The following is a 26,230-nucleotide window of genomic DNA, read 5'->3' as shown; positions in this document are numbered from 1 at the left end:
CAGGGCCAGGGCCCAACAGAGAAAGGCCCCCAGGAGGCACCCCACTGGGAGGGAGTTAAAGTACAGTAATTGAGGTATTATTTTCAGTAGTGAGCACAGTCCAGCTTAGAAGACATTATGCTGGATAGAGAACAAGACCGAAAGAGAGACTGAGACCAGCCTACTGCAGTCTGAACCAGCCAAATCAGTGAGTCACAGTTCCAGGATTGAAAAAACACACCAATGAGACTGGTGTTGAAGCATCCCCTCGTCATATGATAGGTTTAACCCCCTCGACCATCCACACTGCTCCCTACAGTTCCAAGGATGCGTTCCATCTCCGTGAGACAAAAAACAACGTCATTACATGATGATCGCTGACCAATTATTGTGTAAAACAGCTGTCTGCATTAAAGAGTTCTATAATAAATAAATTATATATAGCTGATTTCACATTACTGGCACTCCAGCTGACAGGGGCAGAGAAGAGACAGGAAATGCATTTTTTACAGAATGTGCTGCCACGAGGTGTGGGGTTTCACTACCATCCTGCTCCACCTCTTCGGAAGTGAAGGAGGAGGAAAAGAGGAAGGAAAGAGAGGATGGAGAGAGGTGAGAGAGAGACAAGGACAGGCAGGAGCGCATTTATAAGCCCATCATTATCTAAAGGATATATTGCTTTCTGTGGACCCCCCCATGCTCTGAGAGAGGGAAGGAGCGGATGAGGTGGATGGGACAGCCAGCTGGATAAAGCCTGGATTACTGCTATAAAAAAAGGTGTCAGCCAAAACACAAATGGCCTCTGCCTCATGTCAGTGTCTGAGTCCTTTCAGATGATCACCCTCCCCCCAGACCCCTTTGAATCCCAACCCACCACCAGCAATATCCAAGATTAGACCAAACAAGGGCCTGCAGCTCCCCACCACTGTTTTGTTCTGCCTTAGACCCACTACAGTCCACAAGCAGCCCTTACTGCTCCTGCTGGATGTTTAGTTTACCCAGGGACCCAAGGCCATTTAGTTTACATGTTCATATGGTCGAGCCTGGTATTGTCAGGGCCTGCTATGCTGCTGCTGGAGCAGTGTTTGTTTGATTTTTAATGCTGGGCCGAGGGACATAGAAGGTAAAGTCCAACGACGGTATGGAATTCTTCAGCTATCTTTAGTCTGGGGAGAGCCATTCATATGCATCACATGACTGACCAATTCAGATCAAGTGGTACGGCACACGTACGTGGACACACACTAGCCAACAAGCCCTCCTATCTATAGCGAGAGTTAAGATCACCCCCTATATATGTAGGAGGCCAATAACACCAGGCAGGCGAGGATATAAAAGCACAGCTGGGAGGTAGTGTCTCATGACAAATCATGAAAAATAAACCCCACAACAAACATTTGAGGAGTAAATTACAAAGAGACCTTCCATTATATGTTAAACTCGGGACACAACATGTAAATCACTAGATTGAGGCCTGGGAACGAGAGCCTTTTTAAAAATGTATAGGACAAATCATTTGATACATCAAGTCTCGTCAATGATAAAGGAACAACAGTAACAACTCACGGAGTAGACCGTGATCTGGCTGCAGTCCAAAATGGGGACGGTAATCTCTCTCTCCTTGGGAACAATTAGTTCAGTAAGAAGATCAGCGATAAAGGGGTGAGAGAAGGAGCAAGAGAGAGAGAAACCTGACTCCCTCCTCTCGGGTCATAAAGATGGGTCACAAAGATGGGTCACCTGGTGAATTGGGGGAGGGGGATTGAAAGGGCGGAATGTGGATAGTGTGAAAAGTGAGACTGTAACCCAAATCCCTTTGGTCCCTCGAGGCCAAGCGGGGTCTGGCTTGGACTACTGGCTGACTGGACTATAATCAAGAGTGCATCAGATAAAGAGGTGATGGGGGGGGAGGGGGTATTTACACCTTCATTTCACCCTGCAGGTAAACATGGCCTGGTAGACGGAAGAGATCTAGCCCTGATCTCAAATCCCTCAACCTCAACTGGAGATCAAACCATAGCCTACACTTTTACATTTGTATTCAGTTTCAGTAGTCTAATAACCAAATTGCAGTGGCGGGTAAATCTCTGTCAATTATTTAATTTTTTAAAGGAAGAATTGTCTTGATGAAATTGGACATGATGAGCACATTACTAGAGGGCTTTTTGATCTCCACTGTGCTTCTACGTTTACTCTCCCCGTCAAAATATGAAACGTCATCATTCTCGTCTGAGGTAATCAAGTGAGACAGGTCTGAAATCAGCTGCTCCTCAAATAACAATAGAGCAGTGACCACAGAGGCACAGAGGTGGTCAACTAAAACAGGGCTGGTTTAGAGGGCAGGTAGGGGACAGAAACCTCTCCACCGGCAGGTGGACCATTGACAGGGTCTCAGTGGACCTCTGCTCCCCCCACACCTCACTTTATTTCATAGATAACTGCTCTCAATCAATGGACACCCAGATTGACAGATAAAGCCATCAGCTGGCGAGCCTCATTTGGAGCCCAGCAAGAGATGATCAATACAGGAGCATCAGTTGCTGTGGACTGGGGATAGCATAGGGTCTGGAGGAGAGGAAACCAGGCACCCCTCACAACTCAATACAAAACCCTCTCTATGGTAACTGCTGATTGGAACATTGAGCTGGAATGGAACAGTCTATATACGTGGACCATAGTAGCGTGGACTGACATGGTAACCTAGAGAAAGCAATAAAAAGGTGTAGGATCGATACTGTACCACTGACTGTGTGCGTAAATGACAACGCGGACTAAGGCTCTTTTGAGACATCCTTTATCCCCCGACAGTACAGACATCTGTCATTCCTCGTTTCTCTTGAAAACCCAACGTGTACCAGTACATTACTGAGTCGTATGTAACGGTACTATATACACCATACTGTCTGTCAGTGCAGGGCTATTGTGCTGGTGAAGATCTCCTTCAGGGCCGTTAACTATTTCAGTCCATCCATCACTGGATTGCGATGGAGAGGAATCCCAACTCCAGTGCACACAGAAGGACACATATGTAGAAATAGACAAAGAGAGAACTAGAGAGAGAGAAATACAGAGAGAAATATAAATGTTACATTAACGTTACAATGGTCAGATTGAAACCTTGTCAAATAGAGTAGGGAATCGTTACAGCTCTATTCATTTTGTTTCTGTCTGCAACATTTACATCACTTAATACACCCCACAACCAAGTAGATTGATTCAGGAAAGGACAGGAAGAGGTGGGGGTGGGGAGAGGAAGAAAGAAAGAAAGACACTAAAACATAAAAGAAGGGCGGGCCCCTGATGGTACCGAAACTAAAAACAAATAGGATGGAGTAGATTCCCATTGAGCTAACATCAGGAAAACCCCAATTTCCTTTGGTTTTGAAGTGGGGAAAAACAGAGGACAGACGGGTCTGCCTGTGGATGAGCCTGCATCTAAATACAGCTTTGTAATTTGGGCGGGCAGGGTTTTAAAATTACCCAAGACAATCTCAGACCTCTAACATATCAACACGCTGACCACAGCTTTGATCAAAAAAAGAGAGAAATGTCTGCAGCTAAGAATAGTTGTCCTTTTTGGCATCTGTCAAGATTCTATAAGGCATTTATTATAAAGCAGTGGCTCTGACTGCGCTGGGCTGGGGTTGGCCCTGCGGTTCCCACCCTTTCCTCCCTCAGGGGCCCACTCTACTCTGCCAGCCCATCCCCAGCTCCTGCCTGTCTGGACCAGCCCCAGACCCAAACTGCGTCTCAAATAGCACCATATTCTCCATATATTGCAGAACATTTAAACAGGGCACAGGTCAAAAGTAGTGCTCATAGAGCTCGGGTCAAAAGCAGTAAACTATATAGGGAATATGGTGCTGTTTGGGACACACCCCCAGTGTCTGCTCCAGTGACGGACCGCCCATTTCCAGGGGAAATGAAAGACTGTGGCCTTGTTTCCAAACACACAGGCCTGATGCCTCCCTTCGCTCCACTTCCCCTCTGATGCCTCTGTAGTTGTGGCACCCTCTCCCCTCTCTCCTTTCCCTGTTCCTCCTCTGTCTGTTGGTTACCTTCATCCCTCTTGCAATCCAGACACGTGGTGGCCTTTCCCTAGTCTGCTGTCCGTCAGTGTTCCCCCTATCAAAAAGGCGGGGCACCCCAGTTTTAGGGGCTCATTAATCATTCTCTTCGGGACAGGAGGCCCCTTAATCCAGCCCCTCCCCCTACCGCCTGCCCTGCGCACTACCCTCAGCACCTATCCCCCACGGTCTTATCAAGTTTCAGTGGCTGTAACTGTAGCACAATAAACAGAGGGAAAAGGGGGTGAGGGTAGAAGAGAGGGAAAATGGGGTGAGGGGAGACGAGGGAGGAGGACAGAGGAGAGATTTTCCAGTACCATCACATTTCTATTCTGGCCCCAGTCACAGTTCTTTACAGCCATGTTTCACACACTTCTCACAAGGAGCTGAATCTGTGAGCTAGTCATCTATATAACGTGTTGCTACACTCACGGTTGCTACACTCATGGTTTTGAGTTAGTAGTGTAGTGAAACCAGAATGAAAATCAAATAAATGGTTTCTAAATCAGTGCACCATGAGTAGCCTGACGTTTTACCACCTCTCAGACCAGCGGGGGAGGTTAGATTCAACAGGTTTGGATTCAGTTGGAAACCATTTTGCTCACACAACACCTACTATAATAGTATGGACAGATGTGCTCATATGAAAGAGCTGGTAAAACTCTCAGGCAAGTCATTTCCAGAAACTGTTAAATGAAAATAAAGCCCTATTAAACAGGCCACAGAATGTTCCCATTGTAGCTCTGCTATAGTGTGTGTGTACGTACAGCGAGCCTCCCTGTCCTGTATGGGGGGGGCTCTGTAGCGTGAGTGTTAGCCCTGCTCAGAGTGGTAATGTAATGCATACATGGATCCCCTGGAGCCCATTCGTGGTGTAATTGGTGTGGACAGAGCACTCCGTCTCTGGGTTACTGTTAGGGACTTCGTTGCGTCCACTGTTCCCACGCCGCTACACTACGCAGCCCTGGCCGCCAACACATCGCCAAGCCAACGTGGCCCGGCCCTCAGTAAACACAGCTGACTGACCGACAGCCTGGTAACATTAAGACGATTAGGGCACAACTACTGTCAGCCTCGAGATTCAGTCACTAGCTAATAGGCCTGGCTGTGCTGAGCCGGCCGGCGCAGCTACTGTAGTTCAAAGAGAAGCCTGCCTTCAACAAATCCAAATCAATTCAGAATTTATTAGTCACATGCACAGGGTCGCAGATGTAATTGCAGGGTACAGTGAAATTCTTAAGCTCAGAGTTCCAACAACACAGGTTAAAAAGAAGTGAATGATACAATAACATAATACTAAGTAAAATAACAGAATAGAAAAAGATCACAAGACGACATATATAGTGTACAAAACATTTCCATGACAGACTGACCAGCTGAATCCAGGTGAAAGCTTGGATCCCTTATTGATGTCACTTGTTAAATCCACTTCAAATCAGTGTAGATTAAAGGGAGGAGACGGGTTAAAGAAGGATGTTTAAGTCTTGAGACAATTAAGACATGGATGCGTGTCATTCAGAGGGTGAATGGGGGTGAATGAGGGTGAATGAGGGTGAATGGGGGTGAATGAGGGTGAATGAGGGTGAAAGAGGGTGAATGAGGGTGAATGGACACAAGATTGAAGTGCCTTTGAACAGAGTATGGTAGTAGGTACCAGGCGCACCGGTTTCAGGAAGGTGACTTTTATATTTGGTGTACTCAGTGTATATTTACAACTAGTTTTAAATTCTATACAGCTGCTGCAGTTAAAAGTGGTGATGTGCGTAAACAAGGATACGTGTCCATAGAATGACGAGTGAGTAACAAGAATAGGTGTCCATTGGGTTTGAGTGAGTAACAAGAATAGGTGTCCATTGGGGTTGAGTGGGGGAAACAAGTAGCTGACTAGTGGTGGCTACTCATGATGCAAAACCACCATCAGATCCGTTTCTGTCCCTCTCTCCAGTCCAGTCCTGACTGTTCTGGTTAAATGGCACAGACAAAGCCGGCTTACAACATTTCAATCTAAATCTTTACTACAGAGGATTTCCCTATAATAACCTCTTACTCCAATAGCCAAACAAACCCCCAGCATCAGGTTTTTTGACGCATCAACTTACTACAGTACACTCGACACTAAACCATGTTTGGGCGATATACAGCCGTGGCCAAAAAATATTAGCACCCTCGCACTTTTTTCAAGTAACTCACAATTTCCCCTAAAAATAAGTTGAAATTGAACCAAGTATTTGGTCTCCACAATTCTTTATTTCACTGTTAATATTACATAACCTTTGTTTTTAATTCAGAACCTAATATATCCATTCACAGAAATGACGTTGACAAAATTATTGACACGAGAATTAATATTTGGTAGCACAGCCATTGGTCAAAATAACTGCAATCAAGCGCATCCTATAGCCATCGATGAGCTTCCTGCACCTCTGTACTGGTAGTTTGTCCCACTCCTCTTGGTCAAACTGCTCCAGTTCTCCCAGATTAGAAGGGTGCCTTCTCCCAACTGCTGTTTTCAGATCTCTCCACAAGTCTTCAATGGGACTTAGATCAAGACTCGTTGCTGGTCACTTCAGAACAGTCCAGCGTTTTGTCTTGAGTCTTTCCTGGGTGCTTTTTGAAGTGTGCTTGGGGTCATTGTCCTGCTGGAAGACGACTACCATTTATACTGTATCAAATCAAATCACATTTTATTTGTCACTGAATACAACCGTGAAATGCTTACTTACAAGCCCTTGACCATCAATGCAGTTAAGAAAATCGAGTTAAGAAATTATATTTACTATATAAACTAAAGTAAAAAACAAAAACAAAATTATAACAAAAAAATAACAATACGGCTATATACAGGGGCTACCGAGTCAATGGGCGGGGGTACAGGCTAGTTGAGGTCATTTTTACATGTAGGTAGGGGTAGAGTGACTATGCATAGAAAATAAACAGTGAGTAGCAGCAGTGTAAAAACGAGAGGGGGGCAGGGATGGGTCTATGCAAATCGTCTGGGTGGCCATTTGATTAATTGTTCAGCAGTCTTATGGCTTGGAAGTAGAAGCTGTTAAGGAGCCTTTTTAACCTAGACGTGGCCCTCCGGTACCACTTGCCATAAGGTAGCAGAGAGAACAGTTTATGACTTGAGTGACAGGAGTCTGACAATTTTTCAGGACTTCTTCTGACACCGCCACCGTATACTAGGGTATTTCATAATACCAACGGTATGATTTTCAATACAATTATAGGGAGTTAGGGGCACAGCTGCAAGGGTGCACGCTACACCACCCACTGTTTATAAATATAAGAAATCTAAGATGTGTCAAATGAATGACATCCTGCTCCGGGCTCCAGCTATTCATTTGGTCTGCTCGCTAAGTGGCTAGATGTCAAGATCAAGCTTCATGGTTACAGCAAAGACATTAAATCACCTCATGGATCAAGATTGGTCTTGTCAAAACTGTTTTGTGTGTATTTAAAAATATATATTTTAAATGATATACATACATATATTTTTTTGTTTGTTGCCACATTTGGTAATAGCGTATACCCACCCCGGTGTGGTACAGTATGAGAGGCTGGATACTGCCCAACCCTACACTAGAAGCTCTACTATATAAGCTTCCCAATTACTAAACTTTGTTGTTAAAGTATAAAAACATGAGATCCCAAACGCGTGAACACGGTTGCTTAACTCTTGACATTCCTCGGGTCTCCTCCGAACAAAGTAAATACGCTTTTAGTTTTAACGTTCCACATGTTTTGGAATCACTTACAAAATGCATTACATTTGGATTCCCTGGTTCCCCTAGAGCAGTTTAAACCCCTGATGAGAATTTTTAAAATTGTATTTCACCTTTATTTAACCAGGTAGGCCAGTTGAGAACAAGTTCTCATTTACAACTGCAACCTGGCCAATATAAAGCAAAGCAGTTCAACACATACAACGACACAGAGTTACACATGGAGTAAAACAAACATACAGTCAATAATACAGTAGAAGTGAGCAAATGAGGTGAGATAAGGGAGGTAAAGGCAACAACAACAAAAAAGGCCATGGTGGCGAAGTAAATACAATACAGCAAGTAAAACACTGGAATGGTAGATTTGCAGTGGAAGAATGTGCAAAGTAGAAATAAAAATGAAAATAGTTCACCAAGGTATGCAACTGTTATGATATATTGACTTTAATAACTTATTTATAATGGCTGTGATGTTTGTAATGTTCTAATGTAATGCACTTGTTATTCTATCTTGTAGTTTGTCTTAACAGGGCACCATTGAAAATGAGATTCTGGTCTCAATTGGTCTCCACTGAATAAATAAAAGTTAATGAATATTTTTTTGTTTTTTTAACTATACGACAAGACAGGCAGCAGGGACAACTGGGGTGGATCAAACCATTCTCTAGTTTGGAGGGGTCTATCTTTTTGTTGGAGAGGTGTGTGTGGGGGGGTTAAACACTTGTCTTAACCCCACTCTCTCCGTCCCGTGATTCCCTAAACAGAAGTCTCTCACACTCGTTCTGTCCATCAGACCTAGGCACCATTAATCATCTCAAGTGGACAGCGGTGACAGACATTTGGCTGCTTTGCACTGTTTAAAAAAAAAAAAATGTAAGTGCCCGTTTCTCCTAGTCTCCCTTACTGCTCCCTCCCATCCCATCTCAGAACAAGAGGTGAGGGAGGGGTGTCAAACCAAAACAAACAATCACCCATCTGCTTAAATCGAAGCCTTTAAGACAGTTAATAGCAACACAACAGTGTCAAAGTTTTTCTCCACGTTCCCAATGAGAGAGAACGCAGGAAGTGAAACGGATATGATAATCAGGCTACAGGAAAACACGGCAGCTAAACACTCCTGAGTCCTCAGCCACCAATTGAAGAGGAAACGCTGCTGCTGTTGCTGCTACTCTAATGTGGGGCGTGTCAATGGGCCTCTTCATAGGCTCATTGGGTGTATGACAGCTGGTGAAATTCCTCAACAATGAACACACAAACACGCCTGTTTTTAGGCACACAAGGCCAAATGGGATTCTCTCGTAAGCTTCCTTTCAGTTATTTCCCACTTCCCAAGGACTTGGGGGGGCATGAAGTGGGTAATTGCTCCTCCATTTGGGCCTCTCAACCTTCCCATTTCCTCTTTTCTTTCTTTCACTCCCCAGAAACTCACACTCTCTTCTCCAACTAACATCTTTGATCAGCCGTCAGCTGTCCAAATATATTCAATATCATTAGCTTAAGAGTGTTTTCTCCTACTTCAAAACAAGGTAATAATGAATAAAAATGTTTTACACTCAAAGAACAACTGAAAATGAAATGCAGTATCCAAGTATAAATCTGTATTTTCATTTGATGGTGCAGCAGAAGCCACAAAAACAAACCAAAAAAATGGAGTACAGTGCCTCATAACAGGGCCGGACATCATTTTGTCAGAGAGATCACCGGCCTGGCCTGCGAGGCAAGCGGCCGAGGGCTGCATCTCACGGTAGTCCTGGGGAATGTGTGCTGTGCTGCAGCCCTGTTCTCACAGCCGAGTGGGAAGACAGCCAAGCAATTTGTTCGCCATGATTAAGGCCCCGATTTAGGAGACAGCGGAGGTCAGCCAAGTGCCGCTTATTGAAGTAGAAAAACGGAGAGGGGGGTTCTTTCTCTCTCAGGCCACAAAAGAGGTATTGACAGGGTAGCCACGTAGGTGAAATTCTTTGCTGCACCATGGTAATGACAGGATAGAGAACATCTCCGCTAAAAGCATTGACCTTCTGGTTCTAGAATGATCCTGTGATATCATCAATAAAGAAGCCTGGGGGTTATCACTCCCTCAGTGAATCTTATTGGAAACACAACACAGCTATAAATCAGGACTCACCCATCACAATTATCTTGAATTACTTTTGAATAACTTCTTTGACTCATCACTGCTGCTACTGTGTATTATCTGTCACTTTATTCCTAGTTATATGTACAGTACCAGTCAAAAGTTTGGACACACCTACTCTTTAATCTTACTATTTCTACATTGTAGAATAATAGTGAAGACATCAAAACTATGGAATCATGTAGTAACCCCCCCCCCCCAAAAAAAGAAGAGTTAAATCAAAATAGATTTTGTATTTGACTCTTCAAAGTAGCCACCCTTTGCCTTGATGACAGATTTGCACACTCTTGGCATTCTCTCAACCAGCTTGATGAGGAATGCTTTTCCAATAGTCTTGAAGGAGTTCCCACATATGCTGAGCACTTGTTGGCTGCTTTTCCTTCACTCTGCGGTCCAACTTATCCCAAACCATCTCAAAATGGGTTGAGGTCGGTGATTGTGGAGGCCATGTAATCCGATGCAGCACTCCACCACTTTCCTTGGTTAAATAGCCAATACACAGCCTGGAGGTGTGTTTAAGGTTAAATAAAGGTGAAATAAAACAAATAAAATAAATATTATTATGTGTTTAACTTTTCTATTATTTCTCCATTTCTTTCTCGCTGCAGGGCCTGGCCAGTAAGTAAGCATTTCACTGTTAGTCCACACCTGTTGTTTACGAAGCATGTGACACAACAAATTTGATTTTGAAACTCATCCTGGCACCATGTTCTGAACAAAATGATGCATCATGAATGAAACCAGATTGAACTTGACTGGTTGTGAAAACAACACACTTGCAGTATGTAAGATAAAAAAGGAAACCACAAAAAACAACTGATTAAATCATCATCTATCCAGTTTTAGTCGGCTTGATGAAGATTCCCATCGGACCAACATAGTACAAGGGTCAGCCTTCCACTCCCCACTGTCAGAGCAGTGACATCCTAATTGGCCAATGACAGATCCTCTCCCTCTCTAACTAATACATTATCCCCCAACAAGACATCTAAAACACACGCGCTAGGCCAGGCCAGCCAGGCCCAGGGACCAGGGTGGGGAGTCACTAGCTACCGCTGATTTCACTGGCCGTGTGAGGACACACATAAGGCTCTCTCTACAGGGACTCAAGTCATTTGACTGGATCGGAGTCTATGGCATCCGCCGTGACAATGTTTTGACAGTATCTTAGTTCACACACACAATGAAACTAACATTTTACATTTGGCTCTATACTCCAGCATTTTGGATTTGAGATCAAATGTTTCATGAGGTGACAGTACAGAATGTCAACTTTTATTTGAGGGTATTTTCATACATATCTGTTTTACCGTTTAGAAATGCAAGTACTTTATGTATCTACTCCACCCATTTTAGGAAGTGAAGTATATGGACAAAATTCACTTAGTGTGTTAAAGTAGTCAAAAGTTTAGTATTTTGGCCCATATTCCTAGTACACAATGACTACATCAAGCATTTGACTCTACAAACTCGGATTTATTTGCAGTTTGTGTTAGGTTTTGCTAAGTGCGTAACTTTGTGTTGCATATTATGGGTGGTATGGGTGGTCAGGGTCAATGGGTTCCGGGTACAACACCCTTCATAGGGCAGGATAATAAAACAAGAAGAAATTGCCGTGAAATGTTTCTGGAGTATTTTTAAGGGAAAATACATCCAAAACTTTCCTGATAATTTGGTAAATATATCCCAACCACAACTGAAATTCCAATCATTTCTGTATTACTTTAAACTGTTGGTCTAACTCCAACAATTAAGAAAGAAACCATGCTTGACCATTTCTTGGTAGAATGACTGTGAAAGTGGGGTTTGATTGAATGTTTGCTACGTTGCGTAACGGCTTTGTACTGAATGACGCTTCCCCAAAATGTTCTTCAACTTTCTTGAACAGACTTTAAGACACCTACATTTGCTCCGTTTGTTAGGTGTGCGGAGGTGTGGCTTCAAGCAATGAGTGACATATTTGAAGTGAAGCGGTGCATTTTGAATCCACAACAGAAACCCTCCCTGTTTTCAACCGGTCGTTCAGAACACCTCCGTTTCCATTTCATTGAATGTTGTATTATGTTTTGTTTTTTTACTAAACGCAGACCTGGTGAATTTTCTACAACAAAATTAATGAAAGTAAAATGGTGACACCTTTAAAATATAATTTCCCCTTGAAAAAATGTGCCTAACAAAATATTGGTCCATATTAACAGGCTGGTGTGTTATTTAGCAATAAGCATTATCACCTGTAGCCCAAATTATGCAGCATAGTGGCTATAAATAAATAGGCAGAAACATGGGGTTGCCCATATGTATTTGTACTAATCATTAGCTAGAGCGGGGCTTCAAAAACGTTTTCAGTCATGGCTCCCTTTCATCTTGGGTGAACATCATTTTGACCTTCAAAATTGTTTTCTAAACATAAATAAGGAGGATAGGTTGCTGCTACTGGTCAGAGTCTATGAGACAAGCAGGCTGCCTCTGACTGGGGACAGAAACAGGCTTGTTTGAGCCTACTGCCTGAGGTTCAGAGAAACAACTTTTCTCTAATTCTGTAGCCTACAACAAACCAGTTGTTTCAAAGTTTATAATACTACCAAAGTTGTCTTTGAACTCACAAAAATGAGCCCAATATAACCATTACCAATTATCATGGGCTTTGAAAAACACTCACATGCGAGATGCTCATCATGTCACTTTGCAATACAAACTTTTCCATTTGAAAAATTGAATTTTATATACAATTCTTATTCGTGTTTACATTTGTTTTATTTATTTAAATAATTTACAATTCATTAAATTCACCATGGTACAGTGCCTTGAGAAAGTATACACCCAGTCACTACACAGATACAGGCTCCCTTCCTAACTCAGTTGCCGGAGAAGAAGTAAAGCGCTCAGGGATTTCACCATGAGGCCAATGGTGATTTTAAAACCATTACAGAGTTGAATGGCTGTGATAGGAGATAACTGTGGATGGGTCAACAACATTGTAATTACTCCACAATACTAACATAAATTAAAGAGTGAAAAGGAGGAAGTAACGTTCTTTGTGCCTCTAAATTTCTCACTGAACCTTTTCCACAATTAATTCACGATTATCCATAATCATGGTAATATCCACATACATGCAGAAGTGTTCAGAAACATTATATTCTCACTCACAATAAAAGTGGCTCCAAAATGACAATACATTTGTCACCATTCAGTTCCTATTGGGCAAAATATAACCAGAAACAACCAAAACAAACTACAAATGCATCCGAGTTTGTAGAGTCACAAGCTTGATGTTGTCATTGAGTGCAAGGAATATGGGACCAAATACTAAAGTTTTGACTACTTTAATACACTTTTAGTGAATTTGTCTAAATACGTGACTTCCTCAAATAGGGGGACTAGATTACATGAAGTGCTTTCATTTCTAAACTGTAAAACAGATATTTATGAAAATGCCCTCCAATAAAAGGTGACATTCTGTACTGTTGCCTTATATGAAACACTTGATCTCAAATCCAAAATGGTGGAGTATGGAGACAAATTAAAAAAAAAAAAGCCTTCTTACCTCGTTTCTGCATGTAGGTGAATAGGTCATCCAGGAACTCCTTTCTGTTGGGGTCACTGTCAAGCTCATACAGCTGAAGGTGAAAGCCATCGAGTTACAGTCAGTCTTATCTTTTGATACTTTTAAATAAAGCATTTAAGTCCAACATGCATTTGTATTTATTGAATTGCTTCTAATCAATTGGCTAACTAAAGGAAAGCAGGAAGTATCATCAAGCAATCACTCATTATATAAAATCTGACCTGTGACCTTCTCTACTAGATTAATAACATTCTTTCTTTACGGCTAGATAGGTATTTGATGCCCTGTTGGAGCTGTGTTCTGAGTGCTAACCAAAGCCTGGTTCAGCCATAATGTGCTCCAGACCAGATACGTACCTTAGCAAAGTCTCTGGAGGCCTCTCCTCTTCCTCCTCTTCCACTGTCATTCTCATCTGCCCAAGCACCACTCCCATTCTGCAGAGAGATGACGCAGAGAATTAGCATCCAGTACACCCAAACATACACACGCTTAGGGCTGTGGCGGTCATGACATTTTGTCCACCGTTTTCTTTCATGCAAATGACTGCCAGTGTCACAGTAAATGACTGAAAATTAAAAATTAAAAAACAGGTTTAGCATTTCAAAGACTCCACACATACAAGCCACTGATGCGCGCCTATGGAACATCTACATTGAAAAAAAGGACAATAAATCTATTTAACCCTTTTAGAACCCATAGTGGCTGTCAACGACCTTTCTTTATATTACTATAGCGCCCGCAAACTGCCTTTTTTCCCCGCAAAAAATATCTGTGTCTCGCTAGCTACCCTGTTAGGCAAGAAAAGTTGTGTGTGTCGGTAAATTTGGGCTGCGCACGCACAGTGTCAACCTTGTGCTTTGCTTGCGACGCTGTCACTTGGTCATCTCACTCCCTCCCTACAAAGACAACCAGCTAACTACGCCCATAGAAATATATTAAAAATTGCTTTAAACGTGTTAGGCTAAATTGCAGAAGGTCATCTTTGCAATCTTTTACTTTCAACATTCTAAATAAATAAACAATAAGTTGAAGTGTTGAATCTGTAAACCGTTGTGCCACATACAATTGAGGTCAGAATTTTACAGACACTTAGGTTGGAATCATTAAAACTCAGTGTTCAACCATCCACAAATGTCTTGTTAACAAACTATAGTTTTGGCAAGTCGGTTAGGTCATCTACTTTGTGCATGACACAAGTCATTTTTCTAACAATTGTTAACAGACTATTATTTCACTTACAATTCACTGTATCACAATTCCAGTGGGTCAGAAGTTTACATACACTAAGTTGACTGTGCTTTTAAACAGCTTGGAAAATGACAGAAAAGGATGTCATGGCTTTAGAAGCTTCTGATAGGCTAAAGGACATAATTTGAGTCAATTGGCGGTCTACCTGTGGATGTACAGCGGGGCAAAAAAGTATTTAGTCAGCCACCAATTGTGCAAGTTCTCCCACTTAAAAAGATGAGAGAGGCCTGTAATTTTCATCATAGGTACACTTCAACTATGACAGACAAAATTAGAAGAAAAAAAATCCAGAAAATCACATTGTAGGATTTCTAATGACTTTATTTGCAAATTATGGTGGAAAATAAGTATTTGGTCACCTACAAACAAGCAAGATTTCTGGCTCTCACAGACCTGTAACTTCTTCTTTAAGAGGCTCCTCTGTCCTCCACACGTTACCTGTATTAATGGCACCTGTTTGAACTTGTTATCAGTATAACAAAAGACACCTGTCCACAACCTCAAACAGTCACACTCCAAACTCCACTATGGCCAAGACCAAAGAGCTGTCAAAGGACACCAGAAAATTGTAGACCTGCACCAGGCTGGGAAGACTGAATCTGCAATAGGTAAGCATCTTGGTTTGAAGAAATCAACTGTGGGAGCAATTATTAGGAAATGGAAGACATACAAGACCACTGATAATCTCCCTCGATCTGGGGCTCCACGCAAGACCCCACGTCAAAAGGATCACAAGAACGGTGAGCAAAAATCCAAGAACCACACGGGGGGGACCTAGTGAATGACCTGCAGAGAGCTGGGACCAAAGTAACAAAGCCTACCATCAGTAACACACTACGCCGCCAGGGACTCAAATACTGCAGTGCCAGACGTGTCCCCCTGCTTAAGCCAGTACATGTTCAGGCCCGTCTGAAGTTTGCTAGAGAGCATTTGGATGATCCAGAAGAAGATTGGAAGAATGTCATATGGACATATGAAACCAAAATATAACTTTTTGGTAAAAACTCAACTCGTCGTGTTTGGAGGACAAAGAATGCTGAGTTGCATCCAAAGAACACCATACCTACTGTGAAGCATGGGGGTGGAAACATAATGCTTTGGGGCTGTTTTTCTGCAAAGGCACCTGGACGACTGATCCGTGTAAAGGAAAGAATTAATGGGGCCATGTATCGTGAGATTTTGAGTGAAAACCTCCTTCCACCAGCAAGGGCATTGAAGATGAAACGTGGCTGGGTCTTTTCAGCATGACAATGATCCCAAACACACCGCCCGGGCAACGAAGCAGTGGCTTCGTAAGAAGCATTTCAAGTTCCTGGAGTGGCCTAGCCAGTCTCCAGATCTCAACCCCATAGAAAATCTTTGGAGGGAGTTGAAAGTCCCTATTGCCCAGGAACAGCCCCAAAACATCACTGCTCTAGAGGAGATCTGCATGGAGGAATGGGCCAGAATACCAGCAACAGTGTGTGAAAACCTTGTGAAGACTTACAGAAAACATTTGACCAGTGTCATTGCCAACAAAGGGTATATAACAAAGTATTGAGATAAACTTTTGATATTGACCAAATACTTATTTTCCACCATAATTTGCAAATAAATTCATAAAATATCCTACAATATGATTTTCTGGATTTGTTTTCTCATTTTGTCTGTCATAGTTGAAGTATACCTATAATGAAAGTTACAGGCCTCTCTCATCTTTTTTAAGTGGGGGAACTTGCACAATTGTTGGCTGACTAAATACTTTTTTGCCCCACTGTATTTCAAGGCCTACCATCAAACTCAGTGCCTCCTTGCTTGACATCATTGGAAAATCAAAGGAAAATCAGCCAAGACCTCACAATAAACATTGGAGACCTCCACAAGTCTAGTTCATCCTTGGGAGCAATTTCCAAATGCCTGAAGATATCACGTTCATCTGTAAAAACAATAGTACGCAAGAATAAACACCATGGGACCACGCAGACGTCATACCGCTCAGGAAGGAGACGTGTTCTGTCTCCTAGAGATGAACGTACTCTGTTGTGAAAAGTGCAAATCAATCCCAGAACAGCAGCAAAGGACTTTGTGAAGATGCTTGAGGAAACAGGTACAAAAGCATCTATATCCACAGTAAAATTAGTTGTATATCGACATAACCTGAAAGGCCGCTCAGCAAGGAAAAAGCCACCGCTCCAAAACCACCATAAAAAAAGCCAAACTACGGTTTGCAACTGCACATGGGGACAAAGATCGTACTACTTGGAGAAATGTCCTCTGGTCTGATGAAACAAAATTAGAACTGTCTGGCCATAATGACCATCGTTATGTTTGGAGGAAAAAGGGGGACGCTTGCAAGCCAAAGAACACCGTGAAGCACGGGGGTGGCAGCATCATGTTGTGGGGGTGCTTTGCTGCAGGAGGGACTGGTGCAATTCACAAAACAGATGGCATCATGAAGAGGGAAAATGTGGATATATTATGTGAATATATTGAAGCAACATCTATAGACATCCGTCAGGAAGCTAAAGCTTGGTCGCAAATGAGTCTTCCAAATGGACAATGACCCCAAGCATACTTCCAAAGATGTGGCAAAATGGCTTAAAGACAACAAAGTCAAGGTATTGGAGTGGCCATCACAAAGCTCTGACCTCAATCCTATAGATAATTTGTGGGCAGAACTGAAAAAGCGTGTGCGAGCAAGGAGGCCTACAAACCTGACTCAGTTTACACCAGCTCTGTCAGGAGGAATGGGCCAAAATTCACCCAACTTATTGTGGGAAGCTTGTGGAAGGCTACCCGAAACGTTTGAACCAAGTTAAACAATTTAAAGGCAATGCTACCAAATACTAATTGAATGTATGTAAACTTCTGACCCACTGGGAATGTGATGAAAGAAAGAAAAGCTGAAATCACTCTCTCTACTATTATTCTGAAATTTCACATTCTTAAAATAAAGTGGTGATCCTATCTGACCGAAAACAGGGAATTTTTACTAGATTTAAATGTCAGAAATTGTTTAAAAAAACTGAGTTTAAATATATTTGGCGAAGGTGTATGTAAACTTCTGACTTCAACTGTACTTTGACTTCTTATCATCTATGAAAAGTAATCTGACCATGGGTCTTGAAGTGCCCTATATAGTCGTCATTGTTATAATCTAACCGATCTATAAACACAGTCGTCAATGTCTTTGTGTACTCATATTCATGAACGTCTCTGTACTCCTGTCTGCTTATCTATCAGCCTGACATACAGCTCCAGTCTACAGTTTGGACACAACTACTCATTCAAACCTACTCATTGTTTTAAATATATATTTATTTTTTACTATTTCTACATTGTAGATAAAGAATGAAGCCATTCAAACTATGAAATAACACATACGGAATAATGTAGTAACCAAAAAAAAATGTTAAACAAATCCATATATATTTAATAATTATTTAATATTTCAGGTTCTTCAAATAGCTACCTTTTGCCTTGATGACAGCTTATAAATATAAATATATTTTGGTTTAAAAAAAAAGTTGGGTCCTACATGATTCCATGTGTTATTTCAAAGTTTTGATGTCTTCACTATTAAGTCTACAATGTAGAAAATAGTACAAAAAGAAAAACCTTGCAATGAGTAGATGTGTCCAAAACGTTTGACTGGTACTGTACATATGCACACCATGAACTGAGAAACAATCTGGCCACTAAGGGCTACATAAAATAATTTTGATTGATTGATTTAAAGTGCTGTACAGCATCATGATGATACTGTTCACGGTGTGAGTGTGTAGAAGTCAAATGGGAGGCATGTAACTACCACACAATTTATTATGGAACCCCCTAAGAGGTGATTATTAGGAAGACAGTATGTGTATGGTTGAGAAAGAGAGGAAGGAAGAGAGAGACAGTGTGAGTGGGAGAGAGATTATGTTCCTGACCACAACTGTTTCCTATTTGTTGCTTCCCTCCCTCCCTGCAGGTCAGTGAAAGTGAGGGAAGTGATGTGGAAAGTCAGGGCTCTGCAGCAGAAGGCAGGGAGCAAGAGATGATTGGAGATATAGAGATGTGGAGCGAGGAGGAAGAGGAGAGTGATGAGGGAGGAAGGTGAGGAGAGTGATGAGGGAGGGAGAGAGAGGAGCGTGATGAGGGAGAGAGAGGGGAGTGATGAGGGAGAGGAGAGTGATGAGGGAGAGGGAGGGAGTTAGTGGAGAGTGATGAGGGAGAGAGTGGAGAGTGATGAGGGAAGGCAGAGGAGAGGGAAGGTAGAGGAATATGGAGAAGAGGAAGCAGAGGGAGAGCACACCCAAGAGGGGAGCCTACATTTCCATGGAGTGTTTCTGCCCCAAGTCCCACCATTCACCCTTGTACCACACCACCAGGGACTAAAGTGACAGTGGCGGGGGGTTTTGAGTTGTTGTTTTTCTTCACATCTGCTGTTTAACACCAACCTGTCTGCCACCACATCCAATTCACTGAATTGTTGTCAAAGTAGGCTACTATTTCTATATTTTGTGTCAGGCTTATTAGTCTGTACGAAATCTTATTGAAATAGTCTCCGAATAGTCGTTTGCATTTTGACATTTTTAAAGAAGAAAGAATCGTAGTTAATCAAATAGCTTACTTTGTGTGGATTTTGAAATACTTTCTGAAGATTGTTCTCTGGTCACATTTGATTATTTTTAAAAATATTTATATGTAAATAATATAAGTATAATGCTATACTTGGTACATTTAGTGAGTAACGAACTACAATTTAAACTCCAGGGTTTGTTGAGTGTTTTATTGATAGTGATTGTAGACAAAAATGAGTTATTCCTACTGACATGAATGTGATCTTTAAAACTAAGTTAACTTCTAAATTGTCATTTGTTCTTTGTTTTAGAGCTATTTATGTTCGAGAAAATTAGCTTCATCTTAAATTCTCAGTAATCTCAGCAGCAGCCAAGAATTCTATTGGGGTCTAAATGGTTATTATAAACTAGGTGGTTTATATTGTATACCTTAGGTATGACAGAATATTTGTTTTTACTGCTTTAAATTACATTGGTAGCCAGTTTATAATAGCAATAAGGCAGCTCGGGAGTTTGTGGCATATGGCCAATATACCATGGCTAAGGGCTGTATCCAGGCACTCCACGTTGCATCGGGCATAAGAACAGCCCTTACCGGTGGTATATTGGCCATATACCACACCCCCTCGGGCCTTAATGCTTAAATACACACCCTCACAATAAACCATTTTTTACATTTTAGGCAGGTGCAAAGAAACATGATATGAAGAAAATGTATTTCGGCCTACTGTATGTTATCTGGCTATGCGCCATGCTATAGGCTAGTTCATTTTTATTTTATTTCACCTTTATTTAACCAGGTAGGCCAGTTGAGAACAAGTTCTCATTTCCAACTGCGACCTGGCCAAGATAAAGCAAAGCAGTGCGACAACAACAACACAGAGTTACACATAAACAAGCTTACAGTCAATAACACAATAGAAGAATTTAGCTGACAAGATATGCTGATAAGCTCCGTGCAATTATTTTATATGATTTTATTGTAAGAATAACATAAGCGAACTTAGCTGAATAAAATAGAAAGGATATTTTTCACATTCCGGAGTGAGTGTGCATATTCAGTGGCAATGCGTAAAAGTGTTCATTTGAAACAGGTCCTATACGCTAGATTTAGCATGATTTGGAAAATTTAGTTGTGAATGATACAACCTTAGAAATGTAAAAATATTGCAAATACAATATTGCACTCTGTTCCTTGCCTCAGGCTGCACACCATGTTCTCTCATCATAGCAACATGTTTCCACAATGAAACAAACGTAAATCAACTGTTGAATAGTGTTAAATAAACTGACAGCCTCCATCTCTGCTCCAGAAAGGACTGAGTAAGAGAGGATAAGAAGGAAATGCACAGTGGTGAGATATTTTGTAGCTAAAAAAGGTAACGTGTCAGCATATTCTTTAAGAAAATATAAAAATGGCCTATTACTAGGGATGCACGATATATTGGTGAACATATCGTAATCGGCCGATATTAACTAAAAATGCAAACATCGGTATCGGCCTGATGTCTAATTTAACACCAATGTTAAAAACCGATGTCAAAACTTTCATACCTAAACTCGCTGGACATGTCAGAAGACTGACATTCCTGTCTTGCAGGAAATCACGCACAGAACAAGCAGTATGGCTGGTGGCATTGTCATGCTGGAGGGTCATGTCAGGATGAGCCTGCAGGAAGGGTACCACATGAGGGAGGAGGATGTCTTCCCTGAAACGCACAGCGTTGAGACTGCCTGCAACGACAACAAGCTCAGTCCGATGATGCTGTGACACACCGCCCCAGGCCATGATGGACCCTCCACCTCCAAATCGATCCCGCTCCAGAGTGCAGGCCTCTGTGTAACGCTCATTCCTTCGACGATAAACGTGAATCCGACCATCACCCCTGGTGAGACAAAACCGCGACTCGTCAGTAAAGAGCACTTTTTGACAGTCCTGTCTGGTCCAGCGACAGTGGGTTTGTGCCTATAGGCGACATTGTTGCCGGTGATGTTTGGTGAGGACCTGCCTTACAACAGGCCTACAAGCCCTCAGTCCAGCCTCTCTCAGCCTATTGCGGACAGTCTGAGCACTGATGGAGGGATTGTGCGTTCCTGGTGTAACTCGGGCAGTTGTTGTTGCCATACTGTACCTGTCCCGCAGGTGTGATGTTTGGATGTATCGATCCTGTGTTGTTACACGTGGTCTGCCACTGCGAGGATGATCAGCAGTCTGTCCTGGCTCCCCGTAGCGCTATCTTAGGCATCTCACAGTACAGGCATTGCAATTTATTGCCCTGGCCACTTCTGCAGTCCCCCTGCCTCCTTGCAGCATACCTAAGGCACGTTCACGCAGATGAGCAGGGATCCTTGGGCATCTTTCTTTTAATGTTTAATGAAGATCTGTGAAGCTATTTGGATTTTTACGAATTATCGTTGAAAGACAGGTTCCTGAAAAAGGGCCGTTTCTTTTTTTGCTGAGTTTATATAATGTAGGTACAGGACTGAATGACGCCACACAAAATGTAGCGCTACAAGTGCAACACAGATTTCCTAACCTAGCTCACAATGGCTGCTGTGTGGATCGAGCAGTCAACAAGTCAAGCAGTCATTTGAAAGAGTAAGAACATTTCAGCGAGACAATTCAAAAGGCGAAATCCATTGAAGCCAAGATAACAGAATTGACAATCAACCGTTCCCTTGACAATCAACCACTCTCTGTCGTGCGTGATGTTGGCTTTCGCCGACTAGTCGAGCACCGGGACACACTACCAAGTGCGCTATTTTTCAGATGCTACCCTACCGGAGTTACACAGTAATACCATCACTGCTATTAGCTTCAGGACATAGATACTATGGAACACAGTTTGAGTCTTTGCGCGTCAAAAAAGATACAGCACTGTCAAAGCTGTACAAAAAAGATACAGCACTGTCAAAGCTGTACAAAAAAGATACAGCACTGTCAAAGCTGTACAAAAAAGATACAGCACTGTCAAAGCTGTACAAAAAAGATACAGCACTGTCAAAGCTGTACAAAAAAGATACAGCACTGTCAAAGCTGTACAAAAAAGATACAGCACTGTCAAAGCTGTACAAAAAAGATACAGCACTGTCAAAGCTGTACAAAAAAGATACAGCACTGTCAAAGCTGTACAAAAAAGATACAGCACTGTCAAAGCTGTACAAAAAAGATACAGCACTGTCAAAGCTGTACAAAAAAGATACAGCACTGTCAAAGCTGTACAAAAAGATACAGCACTGTCAAAGCTGTACAAAAAGATACAGCACTGTCAAAGCTGTACAAAAAGATACAGCACTGTCAAAGCTGTACAAAAAGATACAGCACTGTCAAAGCTGTACAAAAAGATACAGCACTGTCAAAGCTGTACAAAAAGATACAGCACTGTCAAAGCTGTACAAAAAAGATACAGCACTGTCAAAGCTGTACAAAAGATACAGCACTGTCAAAGCTGTACAAAAAAGATACAGCACTGTCAAAGCTGTACAAAAAGATACAGCACTGTCAAAGCTGTACAAAAAAGATACAGCACTGTCAAAGCTGTACAAAAAGATACAGCACTGTCAAAGCTGTACAAAAGATACAGCACTGTCAAAGCTGTACAAAAAGATACAGCACTGTCAAAGCTGTACAAAAAGATACAGCACTGTCAAAGCTGTACAAAAAAGATACAGCACTGTCAAAGCTGTACAAAAAAGATACAGCACTGTCAAAGCTGTACAAAAAGATACAGCACTGTCAAAGCTGTACAAAAAGATACAGCACTGTCAAAGCTGTACAAAAAGATACAGCACTGTCAAAGCTGTACAAAAAGATACAGCACTGTCAAAGCTGTACAAAAAGATACAGCACTGTCAAAGCTGTACAAAAAAGATACAGCACTGTCAAAGCTGTACAAAAAAAGATACAGCACTGTCAAAGCTGTACAAAAAAGATACAGCACTGTCAAAGCTGTACAAAAAAGATACAGCACTGTCAAAGCTGTACAAAAAAGATACAGCACTGTCAAAGCTGTACAAAAAAGATACAGCACTGTCAAAGCTGTACAAAAAAGATACAGCACTGTCAAAGCTGTACAAAAGATACAGCACTGTCAAAGCTGTACAAAAAAGATACAGCACTGTCAAAGCTGTACAAAAAGATACAGCACTGTCAAAGCTGTACAAAAAAGATACAGCACTGTCAAAGCTGTACAAAAAGATACAGCACTGTCAAAGCTGTACAAAAAAGATACAGCACTGTCAAAGCTGTACAAAAAGATACAGCACTGTCAAAGCTGTACAAAAAAGATACAGCACTGTCAAAGCTGTACAAAAAGATACAGCACTGTCAACGCTGTACAAAAAGATACAGCACTGTCAAAGCTGTACAAAAAGATACAGCACTGTCAAAGCTGTACAAAAAAGATACAGCACTGTCAAAGCTGTACAAAAAGATACAGCACTGTCAAAGCTGTACAAAAAGATACAGCACTGTCAAAGCTGTACAAAAAGATACAGCACTGTCAAAGCTGTACAAAAAGATACAGCACTGTCAAAGCTGTACAAAAAAGATACAGCACTGTCAAGGCTGTACAAAAAAGATACAGCACTGTCAAAGCTGTACAAAAAAGATACAGCACTGTCAAAGCTGTACAAAAAAGATACAGCACTGTCAAAGCTGTACAAAAAAAGATACAGCACTGTCAAAGCTGTACAAAAAAGATACAGCACTGTCAAAGCTGTACAAAAAAGATACAGCACTGTCAAAGCTGTACAAAAAAGATACAGCACTGTCAAAGCTGTACAAAAAAGATACAGCACTGTCAAAGCTGTACAAAAAAGATACAGCACTGTCAAAGCTGTACAAAAAAGATACAGCACTGTCAAAGCTGTACAAAAAAGATACAGCACTGTCAAAGCTGTACAAAAAAGTCTGCAAACAAGCAAAGACCTGCCATGAATGATATGTCTACAATACCGCATTGATAATAAAGCATCATTTGTTCGACTGCAACTTCTGGGGTAGCTAGCTTTAGCTTGGTACCTAGCTATCACCAATACAACCAGCCTGGAAACAATGACCAGTAGAAACTGCAGTCGTTTTCATTATTCTTAACAATGATTTAGGAATCCTTGTGAGTAAGCATTAGCTATGGTGCCACTTGTTGTTCGCCTATTGAAATTGAACTGAATAGCTAGCCAGCTACTTAACCCTGTTGCCCAAAGCTAAGCAGCCAGCAAGTTTTATCTGGCTAATGAGGCTTGATCAGACCAGGTTATGTGTTGTGAAGCTAGCCACAATAAGGATTAGGCACAATAGTGGAATTTGCGGTTTGCCTTCAAAATAAAATTGTCATTGACGCAAATTAATACAAATAGTAGAATTATGCCATAATTTTATTTTGAGTATGAATTGCAAAGTCCACTATTGTGGCTAGCTTCACATAGATGGTCCCACCATTAATCAAATAAGAACTGTTTTATAAATTAGGGTTTAACTAGGTGTCACACTAACTATAGCTACTGAAACAGATGTCGTTTTGCTTTGTTTTTGGGGAAGAACACTGTTTGCATCCATCAGCTAGCTAGCTTTTTTACGACCAGCACTGTAGGTGCGCGAGACAACTTTACCAGCATTATAGCATACGTATCGATGAATCATTGTGACATATGAAATGAGTGATTGATTACACTATGTGTAATAACTACGTAAAAATGTATGAACGCGTTAAATTATTATTTGACGTACAGTCACATTCAGGTCCTGATTGGTCAACAAGCTTATTTGACACGTCAAAGTGTGTTATTTGATGTGTATCTTTTTTGACACGCAAACGGTGTTCCATAGAAATCCTGGTTGAGAATGAAACAACTGAACAACGAAACAGTACAGCAAGTAAGTGAAAAAAATCGGTTTTGATTATGTTTTACTGGTAATGGGGACATACGTGAATGCCAACAAAATATATTTTTGATCAGTGTGGTGTGTATATGTGTAACCTTTATTTTACTAAGCAAGTCAGTAAAGGACAAATTCTGATTTACAATGAGGGCCCGGACGACGCCGGGCCAATTGTGCGCCGCCCTATGGGACTCCCAATCACGGCCGGATGTGATACAGCCTGGATATGAACCAGGGACTGTTGTGACGCCTCTTGCACTGAGATGCAGTGCCTTAGACAGCTGCGTTCATGTGTGTGTGTTAACTATTTAACTGTACTAGAATGCTTGAATATGCTGCTAAAATTTTAAATTTTGGTTATCGGTATTGATTTTTTTTGGCAAGAAAAATATCATATATCGGTATTAGCCCAAAATGTAATATCGGTGCATTACTACCTATTACTAGGCTATTTAAAATAAAATACAAATTAACTATAATTGTAGGCAAACTCTGTAAGCCGCCCTGCACAACTCAGTGAACCAACAGCATCGCCTAGGCCTATACGTTCTCTCCCAGACTCATACAAAGTTTGGAGCATTTCATAAGGTAACTAGTCCATCGAGTAGGCTATGCATAATAATACAGTCCACACTCAAAAGGCATTTACTAAAATTTGTTTACATTTTGGAGCATAGGATAGACCAATTATGTACCAAAGACATCTTAAACATCTTAATGTTTTTCTTCAGTGGGTAATATACAGTGATGAATTTTGGATTGCATTTGTATTGATGTCAAAGTGATTAGAGGGACAATAGAGCCCTGAGTACCAGCCATTAGGACCTGATGGTCGTTTGCGAGTTAGGTACTACCAATACATGCCCAGAGGGCATAAGAGGAGATTACAGTGACTCAACTACCACGTGGAATTTGACTGCGGTCATGACTCATGACTGCCAGTGTGGCGGTAATACGGTCATCGCGACAGCCCTACAAACACTCACAAAGCATTTATTTGGATCTGTGAGTGAAGCCTGAGGAGTTAGTGTGTTCCTCAGAAGCTCCTGTGCCCTTCCCCCATTAGCTAACATCTCAATTTCAC

The 26,230-nt window shown here is 41.6% G+C and overlaps 1 protein-coding gene across 4 annotated transcripts in view; it reads right to left on the bottom strand.

The window, feature by feature from the left end:
* LOC118359062 (AT-rich interactive domain-containing protein 3B-like) overlaps positions 1-26,230 on the bottom strand; it is a 70,177-nt gene that overhangs the window by 11,957 nt on the left and 31,990 nt on the right. For all 4 annotated transcript variants that reach the window (XM_035737289.2, XM_035737274.2, XM_035737281.2 and 1 more), the window contains exons 3-4: positions 13,830-13,907; positions 13,453-13,525 (exon numbers count right to left, since the gene is read on the bottom strand). In XM_035737289.2, the coding sequence (XP_035593182.1) occupies positions 13,453-13,525; positions 13,830-13,907 (151 nt within the window). The remainder of the gene's footprint in view (positions 1-13,452; positions 13,526-13,829; positions 13,908-26,230) is intronic.

The sequence above is a fragment of the Oncorhynchus keta genome, chromosome 2 (assembly GCF_023373465.1).
Source record: "Oncorhynchus keta strain PuntledgeMale-10-30-2019 chromosome 2, Oket_V2, whole genome shotgun sequence".
Lineage (NCBI taxonomy): Eukaryota > Metazoa > Chordata > Actinopteri > Salmoniformes > Salmonidae > Oncorhynchus > Oncorhynchus keta.
This window is presented reverse-complemented; position numbering and strand designations above follow the sequence as displayed.